General features: G+C 36.5%; 1 protein-coding gene across 3 annotated transcripts; it reads right to left on the minus strand.

Annotated features, from left to right (window-relative positions):
• Nucleotides 1–1,439: 1,439 nt before the first annotated feature.
• On the minus strand, nt 1,440–20,107 carry LOC119574598 (integrator complex subunit 2-like). 3 transcript variants are annotated; one of them, XM_037921937.1, is made up of 20 exons: nt 19,729–20,107; nt 15,780–15,921; nt 14,075–14,291; nt 13,789–13,919; nt 13,360–13,572; nt 12,963–13,135; nt 12,627–12,827; nt 12,307–12,490; nt 8,421–8,569; nt 7,247–7,439; nt 6,742–6,914; nt 5,541–5,740; nt 5,137–5,286; nt 4,745–4,897; nt 4,262–4,439; nt 3,849–4,104; nt 3,111–3,218; nt 2,674–2,893; nt 2,159–2,332; nt 1,440–1,985 (listed from the first exon to the last, which is right to left on the minus strand). In XM_037921937.1, the coding sequence occupies exons 1-20, from the start codon at nt 20,010–20,012 to the stop codon at nt 1,825–1,827; spliced, it is 3,660 nt and encodes a 1,219-aa protein (XP_037777865.1). In that variant the 5' UTR covers nt 20,013–20,107; the 3' UTR covers nt 1,440–1,824. The 3 variants fall into 3 exon arrangements, with proteins under 3 accessions (XP_037777865.1, XP_037777845.1, XP_037777856.1); XM_037921917.1 differs by having other exon boundaries at nt 3,834–4,104; XM_037921928.1 differs by having other exon boundaries at nt 3,834–4,104; nt 6,742–6,911; nt 19,729–20,102.
• Between the last annotated feature and the right edge of the window lie 824 nt (nt 20,108–20,931).

Consider the following 20,931-nt stretch of genomic DNA (forward strand, 5'->3'; position numbering starts at 1 on the left):
AGAAACGATATGGCAACAAAACAAAAGACAGCGGCCGTTCGTTCGTTTGAGATTTGCGAAGTTCCGTGGGGGAAATACAGCTTTTGCATCCGATAAACAGAACTGGTGACCCAACTCGTTAGTACGACCCCTCTACAACTCAATCCTAAATTGAATAAACAAGGAGAAACAATTAAAATGGAAGAACAAGAACACGGGACCTGTTTACGTTACGCTAAACCATCAACATTTCTCTTCTCCCCCCCCCACACACATACACACTTAGGCCACTCACAGAGGCAGGCAATATCATACAGTATTATCTTTCCCATTCCAAATTCCCTTGCTATAGGTCCTTATTCGTATTCATCCAGAACTAATGATTCGTCTACGTGACATTGCTTATGGCTTGGATGATAAATACTCAAGAGCTTTTCATATTTTTAATATTAATGAATTTTATTTTTCAACCTCACGGACGGATGCGGTATGATGCTGGTGATGATGACCACCACCATCATTATAATTATCATTACTATTAGTAAAATCATTATCCCCTCACACACACACACACACACACACACACACACACACACACACACACACACACACACACACCACACACACACACACACACAACAACACACACACACACACACACACACACACACACACACACACACACACACACACACACACACACACACGCATATATATGCACACTCATCCACACACATTCTCGACTCGCACACGCACGCACGCACGCACGCACTCACACGCACGCACGCATGCACACACGCACCCACACACCCACACACACACACACACACAAACACACACACACACACACACACACACACACACACACACACACACACACACACACACACACACACACACACACACACACACACACACACACACACACACACACACACATATCATCCTTATCATTGCCTACATTAATGGCAGGAGTACATTCAGACACAAGGAAAATTGCATCATAATGTTTATCTTTTCTTGTGTCGCAATGACTTTTATGCATCTACTGACTTTCAACTTGTCAAACTGGGCAATTCAGTCCAATCTTTCTTCTATAAAAATTGTAGCAATAAGACAAAAACAAACACAAATTCCCTTTCACATATTCAGGTAGTCAATATTTCCATCTAAACTATATACAAACTCCAACACAATGGTTATTATATTTTCCTGAACAATAAGCATAAAATTCATAGTAAAAGGGAGGAATATATTTTCTTTTGTATCACTATATATTTTATTGTAATCTTACAAAATCTAACATTGTACCTATGTAGCTTTGAAATCAAATGATAAAGAAAAATGGCAACTAAATTCCTGCACAATTACTTAACAATATACGTACTCTCAAAAAAAGATCTTATAAAAATATTGTCCATATAATTTTTTGGACTTAACTACTTTACAGCTTCGTATTATTTTTTTTTTCAGCAAACTACTGAAGGTTACTGGTAAATTTTACTTCTTCATTTAAAGCAACTCCTTTTGAATTCAGATTTTTTTCCCCTTGGATTTTTTGAAAGCACTATCTGATCCAAATGTTGTAATGATCTGAAAGGTTGAAGTTTTTAGACTTCCAAAGTCTCTATTTTTGCATCAATAGCCAATAGCTATTCTATATTCTCTATAAATAACATGAGAACACATGAACAAATTAAATTATGCAACAAAACTAGCCCCCAGACTTACAAACCACTGTATATCTCTGATTCAACAAAGTGGACTTTCCAGTCATACAGAATCTGTTCACTGGATACTCCCCCTTAATGTACATATGATGCTATGTTAGCACAATTATATTTCTCAATACAGATTGTGGGTCATTGTACTAGCAATGACCAACTCCTTGAAGGTAGATATGATACGTGCATAAAGGCTGTCTTCTTGTGGCACTTTTCTTGGCCTCAGCCATGGAATGGTCTCGCAAGCCACATCCTCCTCATAGTCTGGTTTGTCAAGAAATGCTGAAAAACAGAAAACATAACATTTTAGTCATTTTCTCTCTACTTAAGACATTTCATACAAAAGAACACGTTAGGGGTTCTTATTCCTACAATTATTTCTACCTGCAAGAAATATGTATATATTCAAACCCATACCTGATAGTCAAGAAAATAAGAAGCAATTATTCCTTTACCTATTGAATGGGGTGACGGTGCAGTAGACAGGGCAGAATGAGCTGCACCAACCCGTCCATACATCACCAGTAAGTGGAGCAGATCATCGATGAGGGAGGGGAAGGCTCGGCCAATGCGCACCAAAGATGGCAAGGAGGCTTCCATGATGGATAGTCTTTCTTCTTCTCCCAGAACTGTCAACATTTTGGGTTTTTAGAAGTATTTCAACTCATCTTTTGTGTTAAAATCAGTATTCATAAATCTGTTGCTTTAGATAATGTTTTAAATACTTGATCCAAAATTGTAAGTAGCAGTAGCATAACATGTCTGATTAGATACAAGTTGAATTCAACAGACATTTAGAATACAGCTTATTCTTGATACCTCATCAACAGCTACAATCTATCTTACAGTGAAACTTTGGCTCATATCTAAGCTGTTTAATGGTAAGACATAAAACACCTGACACTGATAATACGTTTTTACTTTGTTTTTCAAGCATTTCATATCCCATAAATGTTGGCATCACTCTTACCTGACAGAAGAGTAGCTAAAGTATTGATTGCCAGCCTAGAAATACTCAGGGTTGAAGGCATGGCATTCTGGAGGGCCAAGTGCGATGTAAGCTCTACTGCAAACATCTGCTTGTCCAAGTCTGGTAGCTGAAGCAGTTCCGGGATCCAATTGAGGCCGATGGCAATGTGCATTGAAGGAACACCACGCACAACTGGGCCAATGAGTTCCCCAGGATAACCCTGAAGACAAAGAGTTTACTGACAAAGAGTTTACTGAGTGTACTTTTTTTTTTTTTTTTCAGATGAATAAGCCCTAAGTTCTTCAAATATCAAAGTCCAAAATGTTCTTCTCACCAGTTCAAAAAAAAATTCCTCCACATCTTCATCAAAACCTTCAAAAAGAAAAAGAAAAATTGTCAACAGAAACTGAATAGTAATTATACAAAGTTCAACATACCTGAAAGTGTACTAATTTAGCCAGTGTAGTATCCTTAAGAAAGGCTTGATGGATGAAAGAACATGCAACACTTCTTATTTCTTGGAGAGTCAGAGCTCCAGCACCATCCTGGAAAATGGAAGGGAGAAATTAAGACAAAGATAACCACTTGTATGAATATCATTTCTTACATTGACACTACTCCAAATTACGTTTTTATTATCATGCAGAATAAGAATTTTAAAATCATAATAAAACAAAAAAAGCAGTAGGCAAAGGAAGTGTTTTCTAATCTTAAACTCTATGCAAATAAAACATTTTTATGATCTAACACTGAATAAAAGAAGAGCAAGCAATAGCAGAAATGGTAGAAAGCTTTGGCATTCAACACTAAGCATGTCCAGATTTCATATAGCAGACATCAACACACATTCTGCTGTGCATTTGTGATATATCTAAACCATTTACTTGTACAATTGCTATTACATGATTGACATTCCATTCTATTCTACTGAGTAGTTATGTGCAGAACACATTTTTCCTAATACAGCAGACAATCAAAAACACAAGCAATAGATAGGGTAGTCAAGAAGTTGCACAAGCTCATTTTTTAAAAACAAAGAACAGAATGGAAATTGCACATACTCCTTTGTCCTTGTATTCCTTCCACGGCAACACAGTACAACTGAGGATGTAATAAAATCCTTCACCATAAACAACAACTTTAAAAATTCAGTCACTTACTGTAAGGGTGCCCACCTTCTCATCACTGTTCATGAGACAGGCCTCCAGCAGGATTTGTACTGCAGCACTTTCCTGAGTGAGCACAAGAGCTCCCCGGAGCTTCTCCCTCTCTTCCTCAAGAGCCTGTGGAGGGGTGGTGGTATTTCCCCCCACAGGAGTGTGTGGAGTGTTCACTAGGGGTGTGTTCTGCATTTGCTGAGAGAGGAAGGTGCGGGAAGACAGGAGATACACCTGAAGCATGTATATAACCAACTGCAGGAGAGGGGCACACCTGTTGATGTTTATGAGATTGTAACAAATGAATTAGCAATTTTATTTGAAAAGAAGGAAAATAAGTGTTAGATACACTAACACACAAGACAGTTTCATCATCTGACAAACAAAATGTTAAGAAAATGCTGTTAGGTAAAATAGAAAGTTAAACCCACCTATTAACCCTCGGATCACATCGAAGCACATACAGAGGATCCAGAATGATGTCATCCTCTGTAAGCGCCTTTCTCAGCTTGCTCTGAGGCTGCTCCGGCTGCAGACCCTCAACAGACATGGCCCAGAGACGACGAGGGAAGAGTGAGTTTAGCCTCATCCAGACTTGCCGGTATGTGTCTGGAATAGATATTGTAATTTTTTTTTTCTTACAGCAAATATAGAGAGAGAAAAGGTGATGAAAAATGTTAAAAATGTCAACACAATGTGGTCTAAATTCCCAGGAATAATGAAAATGGACACATAATCTTTTAAATATGTATATAAAGACTGATAATACTTCAAAGCAATACATCTTTTCAATCGGAACATAGTAAGTCTTAATAGTAAATTTCTCTTCCAAAATATGAATCAGCTAGAATCATGGAGTAAAATCAAGTTGAATAAGCAGAATAAATAAAACTTAAGATAAGTCCAAGACCAACCTAGGACTTTCCGAGGCACTCCAGGTTGCAAGAGGCACTTAATAGAGGCAGTGATGGGGGCAGCCAAAGGCCACACTTGGTGAGGAGGCATACGCATTAGACGGTCCAACACGATGAGGAGCCTTCCAGGTTTGTCAGCAGCGTCTTCCATGGCTGTAGACATAATTGTTTAATGTATTATTTTTCCTTCTGACATGGGAGTACAGTTTAATAAAACACATTTGGTAGTGGGAACATTATTAAGAAGGAAACAGAAAGAGAGAGAGAGAAGAGGAAAAGAAAAGAAACGAGAGAAAAAGAAAAATATCAAACATACACATCCACACACACATGAAGAAATGAAAAAAACACATTCACTCATCTTCCCACACCAACAACAAATCATACATCACCTTTCGTCACAGACTGAGGATCGAGAGGCACTGGAGGTGGCAAGATCCCCAGACTGGAGTTAGCTGATGGGCTCTGATAAAGCCAGTCCTCCACCAGGCACAGCTGAGGATAATGGCTCACAAGCAGTTTCACCAAAGGCGAGAACAGACCTGAGGAATGGGAAATGTGCGAGTGAAAATAAACTTGTGTGATGAGTATTTCCTAGGTAAATATTTGACATCATTACACTTTACTATTTTCTGTATTTGAAGAATTATTTACATTATGATTTTTTGCTTTCATTTAGGAGTTTCACTTTCATCTATGTAAATATATATTTCTGAAATCAAAACTTGAATATAACAATAATTGTGTTCATATAATTTTTATGTAAAACCAGAAATAATAATATACATTAACAAACCTGCATATAGCCTCTGTTCCTTCTGAGCGTGTGAAAGCAGGTACCTTATGGGTAACTGAGCAAACAGATGTGGAGAGTAAGAATGGATACGCCGGCTGTTTGCCAGTAGCTGGAGTGTATTGTTCAGCCGCACGTCCTCATACAGCAACAAGTAATACAACAGCAACAACTGTGATGTCATTACTGATGTCACATTTACACTGTAATGCATCATAAAATTTTATCATCTTCTTTATTCATGTATAAAATGTATGAATGAGAATGAATATCTTCACAATACAAGAGATACAAGATATTCATTCTCATTCATACCTTTCATACATCTGTCAATATGAATACGATTTGTTCTTTATCCATATTCCTGTAGACAATCTCTCACTAGAACATTTCTCTTAACTCTAACCTTGATATTTTTCTGATGGATCTTGTCTACTATAAAGGCTATAAAGACAATGACTTGTAGCAAAGCAAAAACTACAACCAAAATTTCCCAAATGAAATAACTATGCAACACAATCTAAGCCACAGTGTCTCTAATGCTAACCAACAAAGTTGAAAAATTCACAAGCCTTAATACTAATACACAACAACACCAACCACCAAGGTACCATGTGAGACTACCATTGTTAAATATGCTGACCTTATGGACTTCCAACCAATGAAGAAGTACTGGAAGAGTTTCATTGCAATTTAACATAACCTGTATCCCTGCTGTATCTCAATAAAATGTACATCAGCATTGAAATACTGAGTCTTAGATAGGCCATGTCCATTAACCCACTGCTGCCAAGTAATTACTGTAATTTTCTTTTGTGAAATTTGTACATAAGTGCTCAGCCACCAAGGAGCCAGTTATTAGGCCTATGTGATCTCCCCTTTCCTTGAGATTTAAGGAAAAGTTGTTTTTGTAATGCTATTAATATCAATGTCATTATTATTATTATTGACATTATGGTTATTACACAATACTAATCTCTTTTTGATAAATTCTATTTCCCATATCAATTCTCACTAGATACTTATTCTAATAATAATAGGTAAAATCTTTGGTAAAATCAGGCATACCTAAGCATGCGCAAGACCTCATCCTAGCAATCTGAACATACACTCATGACATGATATCACACCATGACATATCAAATCATCCATTACCAGTGGGTTAACTTACAAACATTCGAAACTCTGTTACAGCCGCACTCACCCATTGCAAGAGGTATTGGAAGGCCGGTGATGTGTCCTGACTGAGGGAGAAGGCATAATGTGACCTGCTGAGACACCTGACATAAATGGAGACTTTTCTCGAAGCAGTGATTTTCTTCTGCCGAGATTTCGGAAGGGTGCAGAGGCATGTAAAGTTGGTGGCTTTGAGCTCTGCTATGGAAGGAATATATGTTAAAACTGAGGATATCAGACAAGACCAACATAAAAAACTGACTATATTTTCTCTCATTAATGCAATCAGTAATAATTTCCTAAGGTTAGGAAGACATCCTGATGAGAAATAAGATGACAAAAATTTGAAGTCAAATGTTCCTTTCAAAATAATATAAATAATCATAATAAAAGGTACTTATATTCATATGAGTAATCACGTTATAAACAAGTTTGGTCCATTTCATAATTTCACAAAGTTATAACTAACCATAACATATTCAAATGCCATAAATATCTATATCCAACCACAAAGTGTAAATATTCATACATACATTCACCAATGAAGAAGCTTTTTCAGTAAATATTGATTGTGAAAAAACAGACATAATTTCTTCCTCTGAAATTGGCTCATTAAAGGTATCAGAAAGGCCTCCTTTGCTGGCAGGTAAGATAATGGAATTGACATACACCTCTATCAACTGTGGCATTACTGGATGCAGTGGCGTTACAGATGCACATATTTGACTGCAAAGGAGAAAAAAGTCATGAGTATATTTTTAAAAAATAGTTGCTTTAATCTCATAATCCTTAAAAGAAAAAAAAACTGCTTGCTTGCTTGCTTGCTTATTATGAAAGATGGATAAATTTTGTTAACTATTGTCATATCTTATATATTGTAATCTTGGGACCTACATCAGCAATGAAGCATTGCTAATTTTGATTTGCACATTCATTTTAGTTATCCTACCTATATGTGAATATAAACTTTCTATATCATAATACTGTTACTAATACTCCAAAGTGTGCAGCAGCCATAATATTTACCCATACACACATATGTGATTTGGGGTGAAAAAAGATTGAAGTTATGTTTACCAAAGACTACACAGACTGCAAAGATTGCTCCGTGTATCAAGTAAATGTGGTCCATGTAATTATACCACTGAACCCACCCGGATACCCACTTACTCTCTACCCATTTTTTAGATAATTTACATACTTCAAATTACATGGACGGGTATTCAGTCACCCCCCATAAGCTCAGCACTTTCCCAAATTTCCAAGTAAATCTACCAAGCAGTAGCTTTACAGTATACTTTTTTGTTCTGTAAAATCTGTTTTAAGATTCAGCCATTCAAAATTACATGGATAGAGGAACAAGTGGCAGAAAGAAGAGCAGGATACCCTCTCTCAGTGAGTCTATGTTTAACTAATGGCACTCTTCCCCCTCCTTCCCTAGACTTCAGGCAATAGCCATTAGATTTTCTCACCAAAGAAGACTTGAAAATAAAGTATAACACAAGGACAACTATGCTAATTTATGATGGATATCTCAAAGGCCTCCCAAAGACCATTTCAAACATTTTTTATGCTGTACTGTGTTTTTGGAATTCTGATAATCTTATGTATCAAGTATCACTTTAATAAAAAGCACAATACTTTCATCTTTTCCATAATTAGCTAAAAGTATGAAAAAACAAAATCAGATTCAACAGATTTACTCACTTGTATATCCAATCTTTGATGGGGACCTTGTGTTTGGTAAACATTCTACTCTTGAGTTGATGATACACACAGTGAACAGGAAGAAAGCCCGGGATATTTGCATTTAACCCTGATGTCACTGGTACTTTGACTGCGTGAGCTGTTACAACCTGTAGAAAAGAACAAATTTTTTTTTTCAGCTACAGCATGATATGTCTTGTAATAGTCTTTCATTATCTATCCTAAAGGTAATGCTAATAATAAAAAAGTAATAATTAACAAGTAAATACTAAAAATGCACATTCATATTCTGCCCCATTACAGTTTGGCAGATCCAATTACCTGCAAAGAAATCCTGAAATCAATACTACAATGGTTATGCAAAATATGCACTGTTTATTTTAACTTGCACTCTTGCATCTCCATAAAGTTCTTACTACTTGGCTTTATTTTTCTGAAGGAACATAAAAAGCAATAAAAAACTACTAAAATACATTTCTGATTTGTTTTGTAGCTGATGATATGTGTTTGAATCCAAAAACTGGCAATGAAACATTGCAATGTGTTTTAGTTTATTGTAATTTCCATGTACTAAGTTCCAAAAGAAAAGAATATTATCATGAAAACTATTCAAATAGGACACCATACAAATGTTTATTAACCCATTGCCGACGGGTGGCACGTACACACATGCCATGGCATGGCGGGACTATCTGCCTGGGGCATGTACGCACATGCCATAGAGTATGTATGGACATGCCATGAGTTTTTTTTTTGTTACAATCATGGCCAAAGATTATTTTTCTGCCAGTGAAAGTGTGATTAAGTCGGTTTTAACACTTTCTCATTTTTACCATGCAACAACAACAACAAAAAAAAAAAAAATGCAATAAACCGACGATTTCAAATCCATGATGCCGCACACTGCTTATTTTATTCGGACTATAGACCGAATAATGATCAATTATAGAGTCTATATAACAACAAAAATACCCTTCAGTCTCGATTTATCAGGAAGTTTGGCAAGTAGAGACTTTAAAAAATAATGAAAACTGAAAATACAACATATCTTCGTAGTTTTACAAAGAAACGGCATGGGATGCTGGTATTTGGCATGAGTGGTTGCACATGATCGGGCGACGATATAAGCCCCTGGCAGCTAGGTCTGGGCCACTATGAATACTACCCGTCGGAAAAGGGTTAAGAAAAATTAAAGAAAACATGCAACGAAGAACAAAGTGGCATCAAAAGTGTGAAATGCAACATTGTGCAAAATGTGTACCTTGAAAAATACATATATCGAATGTAGAAAGTTTAACAAACACCACATAACAATATGCCAGAGATGCATCTCTCACCTGGGAAAAATATCCTGTTAGTAAGGAGACAAGCCTGGTATACAATATAGCAACCAAAAAGCTAAAATTGATGAATAAATATATATATGTGACTCTTTCTGATGAAGTATGCAAGAAAATATCTATTGTAATCTCATACGAGATTAATTAATTACTTTGCTGGATCTTTCACACTATTTTGCCTAAAGTAAAAATCACACAAAATAAACAAGAAGAATGACCACAAAGGCACACACAAGAATGATATTGGTCCTCCTTGTTCAAGTGACACTATACCTGATAGTACAAGGAAATATTTTCAGAACAAGGAATATAAATTTTACCACAGTAAGCAGTGTAATGTTTCTAAACCAAATTAACCCAATCACCCTGGATTTATGTTCTGTCCCTTGTAGGTTTTTGTGAATTTTGTTACATACAGATGGCTCCACATGTGCTCAGCCTCCAAGGAGTCTATCAGTAGGCCCTACTGACCGATCTTGATTTCGCCATTCCTTGAATTGGCGGGAAAATGCGTTTTTCCTTTTAATACAATTGATATCAATACTATCATTATTGTTATTGATGTTATGATTATTAAAGTATTATTAAAATCTTGTTAACATTTAAGACAATGAAATAATGCAAAAGATCCTTTCCAAAAGTCAAGGAAAAGGGTAAACAGGTGAGAAAGGTAGGACTAATAAGTGACCCCTTGATGACTAAGCACTTGTAGAGCCATCTATGTGTGAATACAATAAATAAACCTGTGTTACAGTGGGCATGGCATGTATTCTTGCCAAACGTGGCGATTGGGTTAAAGTATATTCCAAATATCTTTTTTTCTCCTGTTAATCATCTTTGTGGGGTAAAAGAGGCCTTCAGGTAGTCAAACTGTGAGTGTTAAGAAAATAGAAAGTGAGGTGAAGAAAAGGTTGAACAAGAAACATGAATGAAATAAGATAGAAAATAAATTTATATTTCAGGTCCCCTTCTTGTTGCTTTCAATGCCTGTGACAACCTGTAAGAAGGTTTGAATGGACACACAAAGAGAAAACATTTGAACATTTTCTTCATTGATAAAAAATATAGGAAATGGTTATGTCTACACACTATGAAGACTGGGTAATGGTCCTATGATATTTTTATCAGGAAGAGACCAAAAGAAAAGCAAAGAACATCAAAATCAATTAAATGCAGAAAGTGTGGTTATGAAAAAGTGAATGAAAAAAGAATTATCCTCAAAACATTCTCACAATATCCTTGGAAAATGTGCATTTTAGGTTTTAGTAAAATTCTCAAAATGGTATAAATCCTAACAAACAAGTATGTATAACATGTATTTCCATAATACTCATGAAGAATAAAAATTATCTGCCCCATATGTTCCACTCTAATACAAAATAGTTACAAATATAACATATTCATATTGTATTCCTCTGTACAGCCAACACATACATGTATTATAATTTCTTTAATCTTCAGTACAAGTTCTACGTTGATATTCACTGACTAAATATCACACCAAATAAACAATCAACAAGTATTCTAAACTCCCTTTTCACAATAATGGTATATATTAGTGGTAGTTAGGTTCTTTGGATCCAATGTAACCTGCAAGTTTTTCTCCCATTGTTTTCCTTCTTACCACAGTTACACTACCTTACCAAGTACAAAACTATATAATAGGTTTTGCTGTGGCCAAGAGCATTTACACTCTGAGCTCTTCTTGATCAGATTAAGTTTCCATGTATTTAGAATTATGTCTCCATGTATTTAGAATTAATATAATTTATAGTGAACAAAAAAAAAAGTGTGATTTAACACAGAAAGCTACGAAAAGGTAAGTGTTTTGGGATGAAACACAACCAGACTTGAGTGTTAACCTTGCCCATGCATTACTCATGTTTTGTTCATTACTACATTCCCTTTTGAAAATTGTCCCTCAATGCTTTCTTAGAAAAAAAAAAATCACTTTTTATTCATTTCCATCAAATACTGAATCTCACAATAAAAAGACATGGAAAATCAAATCTTGCTTAGAGGTCAAGAAGGAAAATGTGCTAATGCATTCTGGTGCCTCTCTAAGATCTCTGGTGCCTCTCTAAGGAATGGATGTCACCCTAAGGCCTACCTTCACCCACTGAGTCTCCAAATTCTGGGCCAGTTAGTTTGAAGTTAGCAACAAGGAAAGACAATTAGCTCTGGCCAGAACCTTTTTAGTAATGCAACCTTCTGAGTTCATAGTCATTCAATGGCATATAATTTCTAAAAATAATTTATGTTTGACTGTGATCAGATTTAAATTTGCCTATCAAAACATGGGCTGAAGCTATATCACATTAGCCAGTGTATTGCCTTACTTCACACAATATTACAAACTCATTTGCAAGGGGTTTAACAAAATGATGTTCCTTAAACACAGTTGCCAAGGAAGGTAAGGAAATGCTATTTATAAAAAATAAAGGGATATATAATGAGTAAAGAACAGGGGGTTCAAACAGTTGGAGATGGATAAAGAAGAAAAAAAGAAGAAAGTCATTCTACCCAAACAAATTTTGCAAACTCACCTGCTCTGTAAATACATCATGGGTGAAGATATACTTGATTCGGGAGAGGTTATTAGCTCTCGTCAGAACCTTCATCCCAAGAGCTGCACTGACTAATTCTATGATGGCACTCAGCTGTTGTACATGGAAGTGTATAGCCATCAATAACAACATAGCACCAAATGAAGAAGAAACACCACTTGCTCTGTAAATATGAATTTAAGTTAAAAAAAAAAAAAAAAAAAGGTGTCATTCAGTGTTATCGTCACATATATCAAACTAATGAGAACTGTATTTTCAGAATCAGTCACAACCCAGTGTGTAACAAAATAATCTCTTACCCAGCAAAGTATGCCTCCTCCTTTACCAACCACTTGATCCACTCAGAAGCTTTCCGCTCGTTCTCCTGGGACGAGATGAGCGAGGGACATGCAATGAGCATACAGAGACCTGTGCTGACAAACCTCACACCTGCAGCTGATGGTGGTGGGTGACAAGTGACCAGCTGGAGTAGCAACCCAATCTCTTTGTCCTCGCTGAATCTGAAGGCAATAGAAAACGAGGATGGAGTGAATTTTAGTCCACTATAGGAAATTTAATACAAGTGTACCTCATATGTTTCCAAAGAGCTAACCAATAGCTTGATTCTATCGATACCAGTACAAAAAAAAACTTACTTGAGGTTTGCTAAACTTTTGAGAGCACAATACAGTCTCAGCAGAGCCGTGGCATGAATGACCTGCGAGTCTGGCAGTGTGTCATTGCTATTGAAGAGGAGGAGATTTCTCAGGCGCTCGCTCAGATCTGTCCGTAGAGCTGCCAGAGCTGAAGCCTGTTGTTCGTATTTTCTCTGTGCACCGAGAAACAAATTTTTACTGTGATAATGCTAAAAATAAATCACAGATGTATAAAAGAGAGAGGAAAAGAACTGTTCATGAATAAGATAAGGCCGAGAAGAGACATTATGAGCTTTGGCATAATATGTAAATTTGCCTTTTAGGTTACATATTCAGATGAAAATAAGAATGCCATTGAAAATATAATAACGACATTGTAATAACGGGTTTCACATACCCTTTGTCCACTCTTAACAAAATGCGCAAACCAAGTACGCTGCTGGTGATTGTGCGAAAGGAGTAAACCTGTAATGAAGCTGACTGCATCACCGCCTTCACCTCCATAAACACTGCTTCCAACGGACCCAGAACTCCCTGCCACACCTGACCCTGCCTTCCCTGCATCTAGGGTTAGATACACAGCCAAGCCCGGCATCCGACACTGCTCTACCTGTTGATGAAAAGTAGTCATTATTAGAGCACAAATGAGAAAAGTTAGCACAGTGAATGGATAGACCATGCCGTAATGTGAAAAAAAAATAAATCAATAAATTAGGAACATTGATTTCGTGAATGAATTAGTGGCTCTTGCCAATACTACAGAAGATTTTCACCTTTTCAGAACTTCCTTCCTACCAGCAATTTCCACAAAACCAATTTAACTCACACAAAGAGCCCGAACATTAAGTGCCTGACTAGGATTCATTTGGCACAATGTTCGCACTGCCTGGAGGCGCAGCAAACCCCCTGGCGTGTCCTCGTCCTGCTTGTCACCAGACATCACCAAACCAGTCACAACTGCACAAAAATGAAAGAAAATTAACCATATAATATAAAATAACAAGTGCTAAAACCAAACAGTGATAAAAATATTTCAGTTACCATAAAAAAGAATACTAAAACATTCAGCGTTATATTTCTGATTCTGTCACATAAACCACTCGTTTGCTGACCTTCTCTAAAACAATCGGGCTGATTTGCTACCATTCGAGCAATCAACGTCGGGCCATTGGTGACATGGAGAAGAGCTTCAGCGACTTCTGCTGGGGGGAGCAGGGCGGGCAGTTCAGCAAGGGCAATGCAGAGCACGTCACTCACTTCCTCAAGGTAACATGGGTTGTCGAACAGCTCAGATGATTTGTGGTAGAAATCTTGATGTGGGTCACGAATCTTTCGTAGCAAAGAAAAATATGAATTGTAGCAATGGACATTTAGAATATAATTCCATAATTTGATAAAGTAATTAAGTATACACTATAGAATAACCTTTTTAATTTTTGTAAATGTTCAGAAAAGAAATGAAATGAAAGTAGTCTAATGAAAAAATAAGGTAACAGTAACTGAAAATGAATAAAACAACACAGTTTAGTTTTAAAAAATAATCTGCAAACAGAGACACTAATAGCTACTTATCAGTCTATGAACCTATGTTCATGTTGCAAGTAACACAGGGAAATACAAGAAAACACACGAATATGCCGAAGGCCTTTTCACATTTACGGCTTTATCAGGGTATATAACACTAGAGACACATAGAGGTGTATATATGCATGTACTGAGCGGTCAGGTCACATCAGTAATTAATCATGACCTGACTGCATAGTACATGTATATATATACCTCTATGTATCTCTAGTCTTATATGCCCTGATGACGCAGTAAATGCGAAAAGGTCTTCGACATTTTGTGTGTTTTCTTGTACTTCCCTTCGTTGTTCTACTTGCAATTTGTTCAACATGAATTCCACATGCTCTGCTCATGTGGATAAATCCAGTGACATCAATGCCTATGTACTTCACAATCTAGCAAAAGCAAACAATCTCCATTATGAATAGCAAGAATAGAGTTTACTGACCTCTGTGGAGCTCATCATTATATGAGGATCCATTTTCAAGCTCTATGTTACAAATATATGTGGGTGTGGCTTGTTGATTTTACCCAAAATGTAAAGCATGTGTTGCTTCATATTCTGAGCAATTCCTATTCTGAACAATGATCTTTTTAAAATATATTCTTTATATGAACAAACGTAACAATGTCAGTTAATTACTGAAAAGCTGACTCTCTCCTCTTACATATATATACAAATGTATGTGGACAAGTCAACGTACACATATTATCCTAGAAAGCTATTATCAAGAATGATATCTAATTAACCCTTTGCGGGACTATCTGCCGGGGGAATGTATGTACATGCCATGGTGTATGTATGGACATGCCATGATTTTTTTTTTGTTACAATCACGGCAAAATATTATTTTTCTGCCAGTGAAAGTATGCTTAAGTCATTTTTAACACTTCCTCATAAAAAAAAAAAAAATATGCAACAAACCGCCGATGTCAACTCCATGATGCCGCTCACTGCTTAGTTTATTCAGACTATAGACTGAATAATGATCAACTATGGCGTCTATATAACAACAAAAATACCCTTCAGTCTCGATTTATAAGGAAGTATGGCAAGTAGAGACTTTAGAAAATAATGAAAACTGAAAATACAACATATCTTCGTAGTATTACGAAGAAACGGCATGGGATGCTGGTATTTGGCATGAGTGGTCGCGCATGCTAGGGCGACGATATAAGCCCCCAGCAGCGAGGCCCAGGCCACTATGAATACTACCCGTCGGGAAAGGGATAAGAAGAGAAAAAACCTACCTGTGCCATGACCAACAGTAATTCTGACAGCAGTAAACGCAGTCTTCTTGTGGGATCCGAACACTCAAATTCAAGAGCCAGTCCATTGGCCAGGTTCTGAACGAGGACGCTCTCATTTTGGCTTCCACCTCCAAGTTTTTGTCTGAAAAACAAAACCATAAATGCTAAATCTCATATACAATGAAGACAAAATCAAGATGTCATTCTATAAAGCAACCTATTTGACTTTTTTGTTGAAGATACTCATACTGACAACCTGAGGATTTAGAGCTAAATTTACTCTTTGAGAAAGGTTATTTACAAAAACAACAAAACTGCAGAAAACTGTGCCCAAGTCTATATACAATGACCAATATATATATGCCTATAGATCAGTTTCACCTCAAGTCAGGGGGTTATTTAAAGTTAAGTAACCGTTAAACAAGGAAACTACCAAATGATTGTTAGACCCTACCATGGGGATAAAATGGTATTTTCAGAAGTTTGCATTAGACACTCCTACTATAATTTTGCTTGTTGCAAACATATATATGGCATCTGATAATGACATTTATATATATATATCAGTTCATGAATATCTACAGAATATTTTCATACCAATACCAATACATTTAAGTATCACAATAATATATGATGAAATATTGAGATATTTTTATTTTTATAAGTGTTAGCCTGATTGTGTAATGTAAACATGAATAAGCTTTGCACTAAGATTTCCTGGTAATATGCTGTTGCTTGGACATTGGTTACCCTATGTACTGAGTATGAGGTATGCATATGAAAAAATAAAACTAAATATAAACTTTTTCATGAATTGCAACAGCCAGTCATAGACAAGTATGACAGCCAATGAATATATATAAAAAAGAAGTGCGATAATTGAATGGACACAAACACTAACAGAAAGCATGGGAGGACTATTACATTTTACTCCTGGTTGCCAAACTATTTTCCCTAAACTGCCCTCTTTTTGACTGTATAGAAATCCTCATATCTCCTTATACTAATATCCATCCTTTCCTCTACAATTCAATAGAGAATTTTGTTTTTCCTTAAGAAGATTTATGTTTAATCTCAGAAAGATTTGAAAACTTACTCTTATAAATGAGTCTTTTTAAATATACCTACTCTCTTATAAATTACACCCCTCTTATGACCTACTCAATGCCATTCTTCTTCCCCCTGAGTTTTGAGCATGGCAAAGGTCCAATAGCAAGGACCAAGGATATAGTCAGTGCAGTTTTCTATATAGATTGGTGCTGTGAACCTACAACTCTTGCTATATGGTATATCTCTGTGATTCCAGTACATTTTTAGTGGAGTCATAATTCAAAGCATGTGTTCCCATCCCTCCAGTCCCCAATACCTTAGTATGCTGTATTTTTTTCAATTTTTTTTTTCTTTCTTTCTTTTGAAGGGAGGGGATTATTATCATTCTTTATTTAATTAAATTTCTTTGTTATTCATAACATAATTTACATGTTTGAGATTAAAAAAAAAAAAAAAAAAAAATTAATCAAAATGCAAATAAAGTTCATGCATGTAAATGAGAAGTACAATAAATGAGCATTTTTATATAAACATATTTTGTACCAAATACAATATAACTATAATTAAACATAATTATGAAAAGCATCTGTTTTTCAGTTTAGTTTTCCTGCATCCATAATTCTGATCAAATTTGATTCATACAATTTTTTTGTTTTCATTGGAAAAAGAACTCCAATGGGAAGAATGCACTGTTGGTAGATTCTTGCATTACAAAAAAATAAGTGAGATATAGCCCATTTTTCCGTATGTATATTTACATAATGACTTTACTAAAATAGAGAAGATCTAAGGACAACGTCATTGAGGAAAAATTACACTCACTGATATATGTCATAATCTGCACAGGCAAAAAATAGCCACAGAAATGAAGAAAATAGGGCATGTCAACTGCGACTGGGTGGATCCTGTAAGTTTGACTTGGGGGGGGGGTACATCCCATAGGGAGAAGGGGAAAAAAATAAATATCAAAATAAGTGCAATTTTATGCTTTTCAACTTATAAAATCTGGCTCTGTTGAAAAAAAAAATAAATAAATAATAATAATAAATAAATAAATAAATAGATAAAAAATAAAAACAAAAATAAATAAATAAATAAATAAATAAATAAATAAATAAGTAAATAAATAAATAAATAAATAAATAAATAAAATAAAATGATGATGATGATGATGATGATGATGATGATGATGATGATGATGATGATGATGATGATGATGATGATGATGATGATGATGATGATGATGATGATGATGATGATGATGATGATGATGATGATGATGATGATGATGATGATGATGATGATGATGATAATAATAATAATAATAATACATAAATAAAAAATAAATAAAGTGAAAGATAAAAACAAAACAATGACAACCATAATACTAAATAAATAATTAATTAAGATAACAAAAAAAAAAAAAAAAAAAAAAAAAATCATTTCTAGGTGTTTTTCACAAAGACCTCAATTTTTCTTGCCATGCCATGAGACCTACAACTGCAACTGTGGATCATGGCGTATTTATTGTATTTATTATCACTTATTCTCTGCCAGTTATGCCTGTCATATTATAATATAGAAGGTTACATCAGTAGCATATATACTTATGAGTCGGGAAAGATTCTACCGTGCCAGAACATACTGAGGTGGACAACTGTATACCTCTCTGGAATGTGAGTCCCCTTACCGCTTATATATTTTCACAACAGTTTATACTATTTATATTTTTTTCCTTTGGATTTTTTCTGCTCTACTTTATGACTTTTTAATACACTATCATAATCATTCCATATAAACACAACAAAGCCAAAACATGTCATAAGTGATACATCGATGATATATCCTGCCACAGTTAACCACACAATCCTACCACTAAATCATACCAAATAAATCTTACTCTACATCTAAAAATAACAAAATGATTATATTTTCGGTAACATAATGCGATGTCTATTGTTCTGGAGTTCCTGTAGCGCATGCGCAGTGTGGAATTCTCACTCTACCCATGGCAGGGGAGAGAACGTGACTGAAACACTAGAGGGTGGCAAGTAGCAGCCACCAGGAGGAGCTGTGCCCCCTGCATTAGACAATACGGTGACTGATTTGGTACTGTGATTATAGCAGAGTTTGAGAATCCCATGCCGTGCACACGCAACCAGAACTCCTGGATAAATAGTCAATAGACATCGCATTACAATACCATAAATGTAGCTACAGCCAAAATAAAAATCCTGATATAAACACATTAGATCACTCTAAAATTTGTTTTATGCAGCCCTATGGTACAAGGTAAATTATGCCTCTAATGGTTAGAATGACAGAAAATAAGACACTTTTCACTTATAATATTTTCTTTACAAGTTGATAAAAAAAGTTGTGCTACATGTAACACTTTGGTATACATCTACAGGAAGATGTAATGACACTATCATAAAGAAAGGGAAAAACTACACACAATGATATATGAAATACTCTGCACAGGCAAGAATAACGACTGAGCCAAAGAAAATAGGTTGCAACATATGCCATGAGGGGAGTAAGTTCATGGTGACTGGGTGGGGTATGGGGGCACATCCCCTGAAAAGGAAATGCAGCATCTGGATGGGGGTCTAGAATTAGGAAGGTGTTTGGGTCATTTGGCAATGTTTGTGGATTTCCCTGGATTGGGTGGATTAATAACCCTTAGTCTCAGAGGGGTGAGATCACTTCAAAAACAATTCCCAACACTTTCATTAATATCATTTGCAATGGAAAATAACAAAAGATTCACGCATATTATACCGTGAATAACTGAGACATTGAACAATAACTGCAAGGCAGGATAGCTGTGTGAAAACTAAAAAGATTTCAAATAAACTTCCCACTGAACGAGCGAGAACCCCCCCCCCCCCAATACCTCAGCTGCTGCTCCTTCTTCACGTCGATCTCCAGCGCAGGGAAGTCAATGGAGAGGAGAGCCACGAGGGAATTGACCACCTCGATCCCCGAGAGGATCCTGAGGATGACTTTCCTCCCTGCAATGCATTCCTCGGAGTGGTCCAGGGGCGCGATCAGGCTCATCCTCACCAGGCACGGCAGGATGGCCCGGATTTCCTCCTCGCGACAGCATGCTAGGGTGTGGATGTCGGACTTCTCTATAGCCTTGAACACTCTAGGGGACACTGGGCTGGTCACCGGCATGATGGAGTGGGGTAATGTGGGAGGAAAACGGGATTGAAAGAAGAGGATTTTTCACTCCCTTGCTTCCTCCATCGCGATTGTTTACAGTCTGAGACTTTGCGCTGTTGCCACGTCTGAGGGTTTTTTTTCCCGGTGGTGCCATGTCTCTGGTTCCTTGTTTTCTCTCTCTCTCTCTCACTCTCTCTCTCTCTCTCTCTCTCTCTCTCTCTCTCTCTCTCTCTCTCTCTCTCTCTCTCTTCTCTCTCTCTCTCTTAATCTCTCCCTCTTAATCTCTCTCTCTTCTCTCTCTCTCTCTCTCTCTCTCTCTCTCTCTCCCCTCTCTCTCTCTCTCTCCTCTCTATCTCTCTCTCCTCTCTCTTCAGTCTCTCTCTCTCTTTCTCTTCTCTCTCTCTCTTTCTCTCTCTCTTTCTCTTTTCTCTTTTCTCTCGTCTCCTCTCTTATCTTTTTTCTCGCTCTCTCTCTCTTCATCTTCTTCTCTATTCTTCTCGCTTCTTCTCTCTTCTCCCCCTCTTTCTCTCTCTCTGCTCTCCCTAACCCTCTCTCCCCTATCTCCCTCTCTCTCTCTCTCTCTCTCTTCTCTCTCTTCCCTCTCTCCCCTCTCTCTCTCTCTTAATCTCTCTCTCTCTTTCTTCTCTCTCTCCTCTCTCTCTCTCTCTTCTCTCTTCTCTCTTTCTCTCTCTCTCTTCCCCTTCTCTCTCTCTCCCCTCTCTCCTCTCTCTCTCTCTCTCTCTCTCTCCCCTCTCTCTCTCTCTCTCTCTTTATTATTATACATTATATTATTATATCATCATCTCATCTCATCTCATCTTTATCTTATATTATTGCTACGCAGTGGCCCCTTTGTCTCTGTGGAAACGTGGTTTAACCCATGAAAGGATACCTGGGCCATGTGTTAACATGAGGGACCTGGGCAACATGA

Source organism: Penaeus monodon, chromosome 1 (assembly GCF_015228065.2).
Source record: "Penaeus monodon isolate SGIC_2016 chromosome 1, NSTDA_Pmon_1, whole genome shotgun sequence".
Taxonomy (NCBI): Eukaryota; Metazoa; Arthropoda; class Malacostraca; order Decapoda; family Penaeidae; genus Penaeus; species Penaeus monodon.